At 36.9% G+C, this 15308-nt stretch overlaps 3 protein-coding genes across 6 annotated transcripts in view; 1 reads left to right on the forward strand and 2 right to left on the reverse strand.

Annotated features, from left to right (window-relative positions):
• LOC117788311 (uncharacterized protein DDB_G0290301) lies at window positions 1-3270 on the forward strand (the record flags this gene model as incomplete). The annotated part of the gene is made up of 3 exons (XM_034627044.1): window positions 1-295; window positions 2078-2622; window positions 2812-3270. Coding segments are annotated over exons 1-3 (1299 nt in total), but the record flags the coding sequence as incomplete, so codon positions are not given.
• Window positions 3271-4620: 1350 nt separating this feature from the next.
• On the reverse strand, window positions 4621-9734 carry LOC117790996. Its single transcript, XM_034630628.1, has 5 exons — window positions 9077-9734; window positions 7254-7646; window positions 6131-6567; window positions 5001-5146; window positions 4621-4945 (listed from the first exon to the last, which is right to left on the reverse strand). The coding sequence occupies exons 1-5, from the start codon at window positions 9614-9616 to the stop codon at window positions 4653-4655; spliced, it is 1809 nt and encodes a 602-aa protein (XP_034486519.1). The 5' UTR covers window positions 9617-9734; the 3' UTR covers window positions 4621-4652.
• A 3629-nt stretch (window positions 9735-13363) lies between these two features.
• LOC117780404 (pleckstrin homology-like domain family B member 1) overlaps window positions 13364-15308 on the reverse strand; it is a 32246-nt gene continuing 30301 nt past the window's right edge. For all 4 annotated transcript variants that reach the window (XM_034616929.1, XM_034616921.1, XM_034616938.1 and 1 more), the window contains 3 exons: window positions 14542-14972; window positions 14334-14466; window positions 13364-14267 (listed from right to left, as the gene is read on the reverse strand). In XM_034616929.1, the coding sequence (XP_034472820.1) occupies window positions 14091-14267; window positions 14334-14466; window positions 14542-14972 (741 nt within the window). In that variant the 3' untranslated portion in view covers window positions 13364-14090. The remainder of the gene's footprint in view (window positions 14268-14333; window positions 14467-14541; window positions 14973-15308) is intronic.

Raw genomic sequence — 15308 nt, forward strand, 5'->3', positions numbered from 1 at the left:
ATGTTGCAAGAGAATGTGGCACTGTTTGCGTGTCTCTGCGCATGTGCAGCGGTATTCTTGCCACTGGCTGTGGCACGCAGCTACAGCAATGGACTGATCTTCTATGAGCTTGCCACAAACACAGCGTACTTGCCACCAACGGTGAGCGTGTCACGTGGCCGCAACTTGGCCAGCGTCAAATACTCGGAGAAGGGTTCAATATGGTCGACCTTCGGCCAGCCGTGTGTGTGCCGCGGTGTGGCATGCGGCTGTTGTGCCGGCCTCAAGGTCGATCAATACAAGTTCGATCAGAAAGGTAGGTTTCATCCACACAAAAATGTAGGGACAAACAAAAACTATGTTTGTGAGAAACATGAAATATATAAACAATAAAAAACAAAATTTAATATACAAAAAATTAAAAAAAGAAACAAAAGAAATATAAATAAAAAAATATATATAATACAAAAATAAAAATAATGAGTTTTAGGGATAAACCATAGGTTAATAAATATGCATAGCAATAAAATCGAAATGTGAAAAGTTTACCTACAAAATTGTTTATAACCAGTGCATTAATTTATAATAAAATCCTTGTGTAGCCAGGATGTAAGATAAATAAATTTAAATTTCATTAAAGTTGCCACCAATTATGACAGACAGCAGAGAATTTAATCAGGCACTATAATCATTATAGTTTTTATTCAGTAGAAATCAAAACCAACTAAAAATCTAGCCTAAATTTATGGAGTTTTGGGAGATTTTCTGTTGGCTTTGATTTCTCTGGCACCTTTGATTATAAATTTTGATGAAATATTGTTTATTTTAAATTTTTATTAATTTTCAAACAATGTAATGATAAATTTTCAGTTTGAGTATATCTTGGAACGCATACAATAATTATTATTTTTGAGCAAAAAAACTTATAAAATAATAATTATTAAAAAATAAAATAACGTTTATTTCTTGAGTTTTTTTTATTTTGCTCACAAATAATAATTTTTTGTTTAAGAATAAAACTTTATTTGCAATTTTGACTTTTCATAAATTTTTAAAATACCAAATAGAGTGTATAATATCAACTAGAATCACGGAGAAAGAATATACAGCTAGTCAAGAAAGTGTTTTGACAGAATAAAAATTCACATATTTGTCTTTCAAAATTTTTGAAAAATAGTTAAGCTCAACGAAAAATTTTTTTCTTCTTTTTTATGTGTTATAATAAAATAAAAATGTGTTATAGTGAAAAATTATAAAATAAGACACTCTATTGCCTAACTGTAAATACATACATATTAGTTTTTTAGCTTTATTCTATAGGATATTTTCAGTTAATCAAAGCAATATACAGGTGTGTTTTACAAATCTCTAAAAAATGCTTGAGAGATTTGACAGAATTAAATATTTATTAATAAAAATGCAAAGAAAAAATATGTTCGAAAATATTAAATCTCAAACTTTTTAGGAACACCAACATTTCGAATGGTTGTTTTTAAATACATTTCTGCTTAAAATCTCTAGAGATAATAATAATTATTTACAGTTCCTGACAAAAGCATCTAGATTCTAGAACAACATCTAAAACAACGAGAGCAATCTATTGTTTTTGTGACAACAGTGTCATAAATTATTTGTGTTCAGCGTCTCGACTCGAAGCCGCGCATTTGCTGTGCTCTGTGTTGTTGTTGTGCTTTTTTTTGATTGGTTTATTCAATATTTGTTGTTGTATTTTTTTCGACCAAGCAGAAGAAGATATTCTGATGCGAATTTTGAAAACTTAACAGCGCTGACTTGTTGCTGCTGTTGTTGCTGCATGCCAAGTGTCACATGCCACATGCCACAGGTTGTGGCGTGTCTCGTGATACGCTTGCATTTGCCAATCAAAATGCCACAAATTGTTTGGCACTGCCAATGGCAATGACAATCGCAACAGTTGCAACTGTTGCAACAGCAACAATTGTTGCCACATGCCACACATACACCCGCAACTTTCGCTTATTTTCACCCCTCTCTTTCTCTCTCACTCACACTCTCACTCTCACTGTCACTCTCTGTCTCTGTCTCTCTCTGATGTTTGCTTTCTTCTTGATTGTTGCAGTTTGCGCGAACATTACATTCGTGCCACAACTGGAGGAGGCACAACTGGAGGTCTTTCTGAACGAGCGACCCTCATCCAAATATGGCATCTCTTTGCGCAATCCCACGCCCTTCTGCATACCCGTGATGATGGGCGTGCCCATGGCCATGTGCGTTCAGCTAACCGATATTGCCATGGTCAACAACAATCTCAACATGTGCATGGACTTTGTGGTCCGTCTGGCGACAACGGATCTCTTCGAGATGCATTTCCAGTGCATGAGAATGGGACTCAATGGACTGCAATATGTGGATAAGAACGGGAAACCCGTGTTGCCGCCACCAGCGACGGATCTTCTGGCGGATGAGGAGGAGGACCAGGAGCATGAGCAGGATCTGGAGGAGGAGCAGGACCAGGAGCAGAAGCAGCAGGCGGATGAAAAGGAGCAGATTGAGGAGGAGAAGGATTCAATTGATTATGATTATGCAGAGTTGCAAGAGGAGCAGCAGCAAGAGGAGATGGAGGCGGATCAGGAGGAGTTGCTAAAGAAGGAGCAGCAGGAAAAGGTGCAAATGGAGAAGGAAAAACAGGAAAAGGAAAAACAAGAGAAGGAACAAAAGGAGAAGGAACAAATGGAAAAAGAACAAAAGAAAAAGGAACAAAAGGAGAACGAAAAACAGAAAAAGGAGCAGCAGGAGAAGGAACAAAAAGAAAAAGAGCAGAAAGAAAAACAGAAAAAGGAAAAACTTGAAAAGGAAAAAAAGGAACAGGAGGAGTTAGAAAAACAGGAGAAAGAAAAACAGGAAAAGGAAAAACAGGAAAAGGAGCAGCTGGAAAAAGAGCAACTGGCAGAAGAGCTTCAAAAGGAGAAGCTGCAGCTAATGCAACTGGCAGAGGAGATGGAGAGTGAGACGCAACAAAAGCTGGAGGCGGAGGCGGAGTCCGATTTGGAGTCGGAGTCGGAGCTAGAGCCAGAGCCACTGCCCATTGAAAGTGAAATGCTAATGGCGGGAGATCAAGAGGCGGCAACAGCTGACGATGAGGAGCTCAAAGAGGAGGAAGAGGAGGAGCAAGAAGAAGCTGAAACAGTGGAGGAAAATCATAATGTGCAGGGTCAGGAGCAAGAGGAGCAACAACTAGCTGATAATATTGCTGGCGAGAGTGAATTGCAACTAAACGAAGTTGGCAGCAATACAACAGCAGCAACAACAGAGCAGGAGGAGGAGGAAAAGGAGGAGGAGCTGGACGAGGAGGAGGTGGAGGAGGGAGAGGTGGTGGAGGAGGAGGAGGAGCAGACGACAGAAGCGTCACGAGTAGAGGAAGCTTCGACAGCAACAGCAGCAACGACAGCAACGACAGCAACTGCAGCGACAGCAGCAACTGCAGCGACAGCAGCAACTGCAGCGACAGCAGCAACTGCAGCAACACCAACAACAGCAACTGCAGCGACAGCGGTAACCGCAGCAACACCAACAACAGCAACTGCAGCGACAGCAGCAACTGCAGCAACAGCAGCAGCTGCTGAAGTTGCACAAATGGAAAACGACAGTGACAATGAAGTGAATGTAGATGACGATGAAGAAGAAGATGGAGAAGATGAAGGAGTAGAGCAAGAAGCAGCAGAAGACGTTGACACTGAAACAGAGGCAATTGCTGAAGCAATGTTGCAGCAAGAAGATGGAATCGACGGGCAATTAGAGGGGGAGACACAGACGGAGGTAACAGTTGAGATGGAGCGGGAGATGGAGATGGAGACGGACGCTAATAATGATGATGATGATAATAATGATGACGATGCAACCGCAGATAAAAGAGACGATGACCAGGAGGCGGCAATTGCTAATAGCAATGAAAGCGTTGTGAGGCCCAACAGCAACAGCAACAGTTTAAACAATGAGCCAAGTCGCCAAGCTGTTGATGACATGGCTAATGAAGTGCAGCTTAAGCTACAACAGCAACAGCAGCAACAACAGCAACAACAACAGCAACAGCAACAACAACGTTGGCGACGTCTGCGTCTGCGACAACGCAGCGTTGTCTAATAATTGCAGCAGCAAAAACAGCAGCTGATTGTTAATTTATTATAATTGTTAATGAATTGTTAATGCTAAATGCTTTGTTAATTAATATATATATGATATTGCTAGCATAAACAAGTAAATCGCAATTGGAAAAGACAAAAAAAAAAAAAACAAAATCCTTAAATACAAATTTGGAGCAACTGATTGTTAATTAATAATTATTTATTGTTATTATAGACAAATAAAACACAAATAAAAGTAAAATATTTAAAACCTAAAGGTAAAACAATTGTTAAAATGAAAATTAAAATATTATAATTGTTAATGAATTGTCAAATGCTTTATTAATTAATACTTATTTATTGCTAGCGTTGACAAATAAAATACAAATAAAACCAAAAAAAAATTAAACAAAACAAAATAAAATAGTAAATATGGAAAATTACAGCAGCAGCAACAGTTGCAGCCACAGCAGCAACAGTTGCAGCCGCAGCAGCAATAGTTGTAGCAGCAACTACAGCAACTATTGCTGCTGTTGCAGCTGCAACTGCAACTGTTGCTGCTGCAACTGCATTTTAAACAGTATCCGACTGCAATAAGCTCTGGGAAATGCTTTCCTTGCGTTTACGTTGACGCCGCCAATTGAATTCCGGTTGCCGCTTGCGATGATAATCCAATTCATAATCGTTAACCGCTTGACAGAGCGACAAATAGGCCACCAGCTTCGGATTGTTTAGTCTCTGTGCTAAACGTTTCGCTCGGATGAGTGACTCCTTCAAGCGTTCAAAGCGATTGAAGGCTGCATGCACCTGACAGATCAGAAATGTGCTATTGAAGCGCCAAATGTTGCTCCTGCAGTTGCGTGCCTCTGTTTGTCAATGTGACTTAGGATTAAATTAATTTGGTACTCTGCATTAACTCACCCTTTACCGCTTTGCGTGCCATTGTCGTGCATTTACCAAATCGTGCCAAGTTAAAGTGAGTACGAGCGATCTCGAACAACAAATAGGCCCTTTCAATCCCATAACGTGAGTGCAGAAGACGTTCCTCAAGTTTTCCGACCTTTACACTGCAAAACGAAACAGGCAGAGTTAACAGAGATGTTAAGATTTTAAAGATTTTCAGAGTTCAGCAACATTAAGAAGGTAATAGTCTATATTTTTTCTTTTTTTTTTTACGTTGCCTTTCTTTATTGAATCTTCTCTAAGGGAGACTTTTATTTAAAGCTTATAATCTTAAAGCTTTCATGCCCCACTATTTCTGATATCCAATTTTGTGACAAACGATATTAAAATTCACAAGCAAATTATTCTTTAAGTCTTTCAAGTCTCTAGCTTTATATTTAGACCTTTGGCCAGAAAATCCTAGCTTTTTTAACATATTTGGCGGTAAGACTGCAAAATTTCGGAAAAGTTTTGCATTATAGAGCAAGATAAAAGCTCGGTGTTTCTTTCTTTACAAGTATAAAGAGATCTTACAGTCTTTACAAACTATCTGAATTAGAGAATTTTTTAACAAGCAACTTTTCCCCAATTATAAAGTGATATTTCTCTTATATGGGAAGTTTCAAAGAGACTCTTCCCCAAAAATCTTTGTTTTTTCCATTAAATAAAGACTATAGGACTATAAAGATTAGTCCCCAAGGACTCTAATGATTAGTCACCAAGGACTATAAAGACTTGTCTCCAAGGACTATTAAGACTAGTCCCCAAGGACTAATAAGACTAGTCCCCAAGGACTATTAAAACTAGTCCCCAAGAACTATAAAGACTAGTCCCCAAGGACTATAAAGACTAGTCTCCAAGGACTATAAAGACTAGTCCCCAAGGACTATAAAGACTAGTCCCCAAGTAATATAAAGACTAGTCCCCAAATAATATAAAGACAAGTCCCCAAGGACTATAAAGACTAGTCCCCAAGTAATATAAAGAGTAGTCTCCAATGACTATTAAGACTAATCCCCAAGGACTATGATTAGTAAAAGAAACCTTTCTGTATATCTAAAGGCTTCTTCTCCCGAAAAGAATCGAATTTAGTTGATTTCTCCACTTACTTGATACGAGCGATACGTTCATCATCCTTGTCAATCTCAGCGTATATATTGGGACCACCAAATTCATTGGATAACTCTCTCAGCCGATCCTCTGGTAACAAATAGAGTATGCCAAAATTGTTCAGATCCAGAAAATCGATATTCATCGGCACGCCTCGCTTATCGATATGGGCTAAGGCCAAAATATTGTAGATTTCGCTAATAAACTCATATTTCCAAGGCAGCGTCCGTTGCGTTTTGTGTTCAATTTCCGTGGACATAGCATTCTCCACGTAATCGGTAAGTTGATCGATATCGCCATCCCGACGAAGTCTTCGCACCTTACTTAATATGCGAAAGCAATCCCGACGGGTTTGATACTCAACACCAAATAGATATTTCTCTCGATTTTGCTGCTCCGAGATCGGATACAGTGGGCTGCGAGCGTGCATCATTTTCTAAATAGTATATGGATTGGGAATGAGCTTAGGTTTGACTTAGGATGACTTGAAAGTAGGGATTTAAACCAGGGAATAATACCGGAACCGGTACCAGAACCGTTCACCGAAATTAACCGTTTCATTTTGAGTAGCGGAACCGAAACCGTAACCGAAATAAATTTTTTTTATAAGAACCGAACACTTTTCCAAAAATAATTTCTTGTTTTCTGTATGTACGATATATAATATTGCTTATTTTGCTTTCTACTAAAAAAAAACTTTAAATTGAAGTTATCTCGATAAAATACCAACATATAGTACGTACTATATGTAAGTACAAATATGTTAATATATTTTTGTTTTGTAAGATTTAATTATTTTTTTGTTTTAAACAGGGATTGAAACTCTTACCGAAACCTAACCTTTAACCGTTAAAAATTGATTGAAATTCGAATAACCGAAACCGTTACTGAAACCGATAATCGTTTCGGTTTCAATCCCTGATACCGGAACCGAAAGAAAAATACCGAAACAGAACCGTTTGCCGAAATAGTTGTTTTGGGACGTACCGGAACCGAAACCGGAACCGATATTTGTTTCGGTTTGATTTCCTGATAAAAACCGTAATCGAAAGAGTAACAAAAACTAAAATACAGACATCGACGAAACCCTAACTGAAACCGATATTTGTTTTGGAAACTTACCATAAACTTTCTGACAATCGTGTACTGCTCGGCGCTATACTCGGACATATTGAATGTCGATTCCGGATAGTAAGGAGGCAGAAAGTTCTTGTCATCTCGCAGTTGACGCAACATGACCACATCGGTGGCACTTTTGCCCATATAATGATGATTGTAGACACTCTCGGCGACCCTGCGACGAGCCCGTTCCATCGGAGGTAGCGATTCCTTCTTCTTGTAGACAAGACTCTCGACATCGCACTCCTCATGCTCCTGCAGCTTTTGCCACAGCGGACGTGGCATGAAGGCGACAGATTTGCGACGTTGTCGTGCTGAATCCGTTATGAATGGCCAATTCTCCAGCAGAAAGGGATTTAGGCTACTGCCAAGACTCTCCTCCAGCACGGCGAGGGTCTGAGAGGGCGAAATTGGTGAGAAGGGAAGTGGGAGAAAGAGAATTGATGGGACTGGGTGAGATAGTTAAGAATGAGGTGAACAATAAGCAAATGGAGCAAAAAATAGAGAAAGAAAAGGAAAGGGAACAAATGGGCGGTTACAGTCGAGCACACTCGACAGCAGCATACCCTGTGCCCAGGTACTCTGTACTGAAGTTGATTTTCGACCAATTGTTCCTATGGCAGCCATATGATATATGGAACCGAATTAAACCAAATTTGGTCAGAATGTACAAAATCAACTTAAATGCATATTCTAACAGATTGGTTAAGATATTTCAAAAAACAAAAAACTTTTTCATACTGAGATTTAATTTTCCATTAAGCGTCTATATTGCAGCTTTATGATATAGTGGACCGATTTCAACCAAATTTGGTCAGGATGTATAATACCAGCCCAGATGCATATTCTATCAGTTTGGCTAAGATGTTTACACAAACAGAAAACTTTTCTATACTAAAACTTCATTTTCAACCTACCGTTCTTATGGCAGCTATACTATATAGAAGTCTGTTCCAAAAATAAAAACAAACTTGATTTGCGTACAGTATCCAAGAACCTACATACCAAGTTTGAAGTCTCAGCTCTTATAGTCTCTGAGATCGACGCGTTCAAACAGACGGACGGACAGACAGACAGACGGACAGACAGATGGACAAGGCTCATGTATACTTTATGGGGTCTGCCACGCCTTCTTCTGCCTGTTACACACATTCTGCCAAACACATTATATATTTTTTTGCCCAATTTTAATCGGCTCAGAGAAGAAATGGAGTATGAAAAGGAGACTAAATAATGAAGAAGAAGAAGAAGGAAGAGAACAAATTAAAAGAAAGTAAAATAATACGGAAGTGGAAAAGGAGAAGGAAGGAGACGGAAAACGATAATGAAACAGACGGTAAATAAGGAAGTGATAAAAAGGGCAAAAAGAATGGAAAAGAAAAAAAAGATTGAAAATTATAAGAAGAAATAAACAAGGAATGAATAGAGATGAGAAGTTGAAGAAGCAAAAGGAATATGAATTGAGAAACAGAGTAGAAAAAGTAAGTGAAGGTATAAAGAAAATGAAAGTAAGAAGAAAAGGAGAAGAAAGCATATGGAAATGGAGATGGAAATGGTAAGTGATAAGCAAGAGGAGACTGAGTCAAATAAGCAAATGGAAAAGGTGAAAGAAAGTTTAGGAGGAGTAAAAAAAGAAGGTAATGAAAGAAAGAATGGGGGAAAAACAAGACTAGAGTCACTAACTTTAAAATTGCTTATGTAATGCGATTGAAAAGGAGAAGAATAAATATAAGGAAAAAGGAAAGGAATGTGGAAAGGAATGAGTGAAGGAAAATAAGGGGATCGCATTCTTCAAACGCCCTTGGGTCATTTTCACTTAAACTCACACGATTTTTGTGCTGATTAAAGCGATGCTGAATGGATTGTCCCTGGAATTTGCGCGCCTCCGTGTGAAGCAGATGGAGATTGTCCTCAAACTGATTGCAATCGAAAAGGGCATCGCATTTGGCGAGTATGATGCTGGAATTGTAGAAACCCTCGCGCTCCACTAACTTCTGGGCCTGCTGTGAGTCCTTGTAGGCAGCCTCACCCTGTGCAATGTCCCTGAAACACTTGCTGCGATTATCGAACGTTGTGTATGCCTCATGGACCCAGTTATTAGACGGCACATGCGATGCACCGAAACGTGAAAAGCTTAGGCTGCTGGCCTCATCCGCTAATCCCCTGCATGCCTGCAATGCGTTGGCAAAGGACTGCAATGCCTTCTTGTTGACCAGACGATGGGTGTAATACTGTCCCCAATCCCGAAAGATCCTTGACTGTATATAGAGCGACCAATCGATGCGTTGCCATGGCTTCAAATCCGGCTGCAGTGCTCCAAGTATTGCGGTCCTTCTCACAATGTTCTCGCTGGACATTCTCGACATTTTGCTGAGCAATATTTCCAAATTGGTTTGCTATCAATTTATGATCAATTAATTTGTATTTAACTTAATTCAATTTAAATACGTCAAATTTTGGCTACAACAACACAATTTATTTATTCCATCAACTCTAAATTGACAAATAAATGTTAATTTATTTTAATTCATATTATTTAAAGCTTCAAAAAAGGTTTCAGTATAAAGCAGGCCAAAAAATATAGTAAACGTCACTTAAATTATTCCCTAAGAAAACTGATAAGTTTTGCTAAGTGACCATGGAGAAAAAGATTTAGTGGCATGTGAGCATGTAGGACCAAAAACCAATGTGTTAAACAATTAAAGTACTAAAGTGCAGTCAACAAAAGTGACCATGGAGAAGGGGAAAATTTTATAAAATTATTGTAAAATAATTATTAAAATATTATTAAATTATTATTTAATTATTCTATCCATAGATGATCCGACAAAATGTATGCTAGTTCTGAATTAAATTTTTTCAAAAAGTATGGTTCGGTATATAAATATTAACATCAATTTCGTATGCATTTTATTTAAGCTTGATTTTCAAACCATTCCAATAACTGAGGACATTTTCTAGCCATTAAAAAATTAACCCATATTATCCTAAGATTCCTTAAAATTTATAAAACAAATATTGATTGACTTTTTTTTGTTGTATAATATTAAACAATGGTTTTGGTTTAACCTTGCAGCTCAATTATTATGAATTATATATTTTTTGTTTTTTTGTTTATTTTTTGCCTGGAAATTACTTAAAATTTCGTTGCGCGTCGGCAATGAAAGGAAAGTGAACTTGTAGCTTATCTTATTATTTGATTTGCGCACTCTTTTTGGGGTTCTCTTTTAATTCCAGACAAAATGATATAATGAAATGAAAACCGAGAGTTCATGTGGTCTCTTCTCACGCCTACACCAAAAGTCAAAAGTGTTGGATTTGCATAGCTCTTAACACTGTTGGACATGGCTTAGCCAAAAATGAATGTGTTGTAATGTTCACGCAGCGAAAAACTATTAGAAATTCCTCTTCCCCCAATCTCCTATTTTTCCACCCGTTCAACAAAAACAATAGAGTGAAGCAACAATCGTAACAAAATAACAACATTAAAAACAAAAACACAACAACCATAACAAATAATGACAACCATCATAATCGGGCAATATTTATTATATAATTCTGCTTTGGACACTCCAAATTATTTAATTACTTTATTTAACATTTGTTTTTGCCGTATTTTCTGTTTCTGTTTTTGTTTTAAAATTTCTTCTATTTACCTTTTGTCAATTTACCTAGTTGTCGGCCAACGACAGCAATTTTACAACAATTATTACAAATATGTGCTTAAAATGTAGTATGTTTAATTGTTGTCATACCCTGTGTCCGAAGTGCGGTATACATCGCTTGTATGTAGTGAATGTGACAGACTTGAGAATATGAAGTGAATTCTGTTGACAGTTATTCTGACCAAAACATTTTAAATCTCCAAATCCATATAAAGCGTTTCTTGAATCTATTTCTGAAGAAACTAAAAATAAAATTGGATCAACCTCTTTGATTTGTTGAAAAAAGCTCTAAAAGGATTACTCAGTAAAATAAGTAGTATTGTTAATCGAAATTCATTTGATTGCACTGATATATCGATCTAAAAAATATAAAGTTATCAATAACAATTGCACACAAAATATTATAAAAAATGTTCACTAATAAAAATAATTTTGTTACAATTTATTTATTTATTATGAAAACAGTTTTTTCATACTTATAGCATACATTCCGAACTTTCATACTTATATACTCAGAAAGCTTTAAATATTCCATCGATTTTTAAGAGTCAAATGCAGCAATGACTTTTATAGTTACAGAGTAGCTTCTAGTCGATCATTTCCCCTTTCGACATGCCATACATTAGTACGTTTGCTTCACATAATTTGTGCATTTCTTTTGTTTTCTATCTTTCGCTTGCTTTTGCATAAGCGGAACACAATGAATTGGAATTTAAATTTACTTGACCAGACTATTCGTTGGCTTTTGGCCAGTGCAAAGCAAGGGGGGTTAAATAGGGGCAGGGTGGGTGTAAAAGAGGGGAGGGAGAGAGATCTTGGCAAGCTCGCGAACTCTTCATTTGTATGCCACATGGGGCTGTGGGTGTCGCATGCGGAAAGATTGAAAGAAAGAAAGTAACTGAAAAAATGAGAAGACAGAAAAAAAAACTGTTGCTCGAGCTACGCTACTTGAGCGCCAATTAAATGTTGTTATTGTTTTTGCTTTTATTTTATTGTTTTCTGGTTTTATTGTTTTTGGCAGAAACAATAAATAAATAAATGCGAATAATGTAAAAATCACAAAAAAAAAGAAAAGAAAAACAGTAAGCAATGTGCACAGGAAACATGCGACTGACTTGGCTAAATGTCTGACTGACTGACTGACTGCATTGCATGCCAAGTGATTAACATGTAGTCGCTCTCAAACTGTAACTAGTGCAGTCAGTGTAAAACTGTTAGTTGTAGAGTCATTTAAGCACTTGCGTAGGAAATTCACTTACAAGACATTTGCAATTGTGAGCAGAAATAGAAAGGAGTGAAATGGCAATGAATAATTAAATAAGCATGATTTCATTCATTCAGTTAAGAATTTGCCCAAATAAGAGTTATGAGTCTTAAAAAATTAATTTCGAATAAAGATAACTAAATGAACAAAGAAAACTGAGATACTTTTCTTATTTTGGGGCAATACAATTGTGTTTCAATTTTAAATTAAGTCGATCTAAATAAAATAAATTACCAAATAATATTTTAATTTAAATTTGTATATAAAAATCAAGTTCCAAGTTTTTATGTTAGAATTCACTTTTTGTTTGTTTTTTTTTTTTTATTATCAGACTATTCGGGGAAAAATATCATTAGGTTTATCTGTTTTCAGAATTTAAAAAACGTAACTGCCTAAAAGTATGCAGTCATTTTTATACCGCAGGAGCTCAGAATTTATAGATAAAATTAGTTTTTGGACATGGCCACAGTTTGTTTATCAGGGATGTTTCAGAAATACAAACCAAACGAAATAAAACCAAAAATTCATCGTAAGATCTTGATAATCCGCGGTTTATGTTCATAATGTGGAACTTTAGGACAGCAAAATGCAACATTATTTCCCTTTCATTCATATTCATGTCATATGATTATATTTCGTTTCTAGTTTAAAGCCGTACTCAACAGAATAAACCATAATTTTCGATCCCTGTGAAATTCTTGTAGCTCTTAATAACATTTTAAAAAATTAAAATATTACTTATTATAAGAGTACTTGATATTTTTCTAAGAGTGAGTGTGCATAGAATTTTGCTATCTTTAATTTTGTAAATTTGTACTTAATTAAATTCTTTAAATATTTTATTAAGCCAAATAAATGTTGTGTAAGCTAAGATCCGTAATTAGAAATCGATTAATTTGTAATTTTTAAATAAAATACAAGTATGTAGAAAATATATTAACAGACATATTTTTAAATGGTAAAGATTCGAAATAGATATTTAAACGCATTTAATTTAAAAACGGAAAACCAATACAAATTAAACAAAATAAAAAAGGTCGCTAAACCAACGAAAAAATCACCATTATTTAATGGTAATATTTTTGTCATCTTGTAAATTAAATCCCATGTCAAAGTATCTTAAAATGTGGCTAAAAACCCCAACAAGAAACTCGTTTCGTTGATCAATTTAAAACAATGATTTATTTTTATCAATTTGTATTTAATTTTGTTATTTTTGATTATCAATTACAGTTGCCTGAGCACAAAGTATGTTTTAAGTCCGTTTTGCTTTACAATAGTTTATAATACAGAAATGTAAAAAAAAATCGTTTTCATTTCATCTGTGTCGTTGCTCAAACTTTTATAAAAATACACACAGACATCTGATGTATACATATATATAAAATTTATAATTAAATTAAATTCACATCAAAACTTCAAGTACTATATATAAACATAGTCATAGGTCCATTTGGTTATTAGTAATATATAGTTCATATAGTTGATGAAATGGTTGCGTTATTTACGTTGGGTCTGTCCATAATAATAATGATGTATATAAATTTATATTTATATTTATATATATTTTTATCTGTGATTGTGTATGTGTATGTAAAAATAATGCTTAGCTGGCTAGATTATGACAAATTAAAAGCATAAAAAATACATTCTTCACTTTGGTCCAGTACTGAAATCTCGGATTTCGTTAGTTGCCAAAATTGGTTGCTTGGTTTCTTGTGTTTGTTTTTGTTTGTTATTTTGGATACATAGAGATGTTATGTAACCTGGCTAGAGACTACTATATTCATAGATTGAGCTCGCTTAAATGTCTATAACTTTACAGTAAACAGTTTACAGTTAATAGTTTTATAATTAACATTATACAGTTGAATTGAGCTTATTGATTTGCTTTGATGCACAACACAACGCTCAATAGTCCAAATTACCCTGGGCTCCCGTGATGATGGCGTCAATCCAAATCCGTGCGGCTGCATCGGAGGCAGCCTGTAAATTGTAGCTACGTTTCTTAGTCTTCACAATGAAGGTACAATGTGGTCGACCGCTCTTGGAGGCATTCAAATGATCCAGATATACCTCATCTATGGTCTGTATGGAATTAGATACGATTTAAAAATTAATTGAATATTTAATTTGCATTTATTTGGAGCTTACGGCAAAGTAGGCGCCACCTCGTGGCTTACGCTCCGACTTATCCGAGTAATAGATGAGTGCACTGCGCTGACGATCCAACACAAACCAGCGTCTCGACCACGCATGAAATGTGGCGCCCAATTTGTGCAGGTAACTACAAAGAAAAAAAAGAAAATCGACAAATCAATAGGCGATAAATATGAGGATTGTCTGTTTGAGAGTAACTCACCCGCGACAGCTCTGGGCATCGACAAAAACATGCGGACAGAGATCGATCTGATGACCGGCGGTCTCAATATGATGGCGCAGATTCAGATCCGGCGAGAAGATGGGCAGGTAACGTGTCAATGGTCGCTGGTGCTTTGGCAGCGCACGTTTCCGTTCACCATTGGCGCTGGCCGTGCTGCTGCTTCCGGTTCCGGCGCCGCTGCTGCTGCCACCGCTGCCGCTGCCCGCCGAGGCCGTGTCCTGTGAGTTGCTGTTGCTGCTGGCACGCTTGTTAGTGCTGTCCGCTAACGAGGTGTCGCCATTGGCAAACTTGGGCGCCTCAATGGACGCCTCACAGTTGTTCGCCTCGGACAGTGGACGTGGACTGCGCGCCGTGGGCGCCACAACGCCAACAATTGAATGATGCTCCAGTTCCGGCTGTGAGTGACGTTGCTGTGCATAAGAAAAAATGAGAAGAGAGATCAGATCAGACCACAAGAGATTGCTGTAAGTGGGTTAGCGTGTTCACCAGCTCTATAAATACAAAAAGAAATACATAAATACGTAGAGATCACACAAAATCTCCTCCATTCCCGCCCCTGTCACCACAAAACCAACAGCAAATGTTGATTTCGGTGTCAGTGACAAAGCTACACATTCCTCTGGCCCAACGCCAAAGCGTTTAACCCCACAATGCCAGCTGTGTTTCCTTCAAACACAAAAAAAAAATCTATTCAGATGTGCCAAAATATCCTTAAAGATCGCCGAAAGAAAAAACAAGCCGATAAT

Source organism: Drosophila innubila, chromosome X (genome assembly GCF_004354385.1).
Source record: "Drosophila innubila isolate TH190305 chromosome X, UK_Dinn_1.0, whole genome shotgun sequence".
NCBI lineage: Eukaryota > Metazoa > Arthropoda > Insecta > Diptera > Drosophilidae > Drosophila > Drosophila innubila.

Excerpts from the sequence above, each read along its gene's own strand:
- LOC117790996 (XM_034630628.1), bottom strand. The coding sequence starts at position 9,616 with ATGTCGAGAATGTCCAGCGAGAACATTGTGAGAAGGACCGCAATACTT. Across the intron at positions 5,147-6,130 it reads GAACGTATCGCTCGTATCAA|TGTAAAGGTCGGAAAACTTG; the intron begins GTAAGTGGAGAA and ends TTCGTTTTGCAG. Across the intron at positions 4,946-5,000 it reads GGCACGCAAAGCGGTAAAGG|AGGCACGCAACTGCAGGAGC; the intron begins GTGAGTTAATGC and ends ATTGACAAACAG.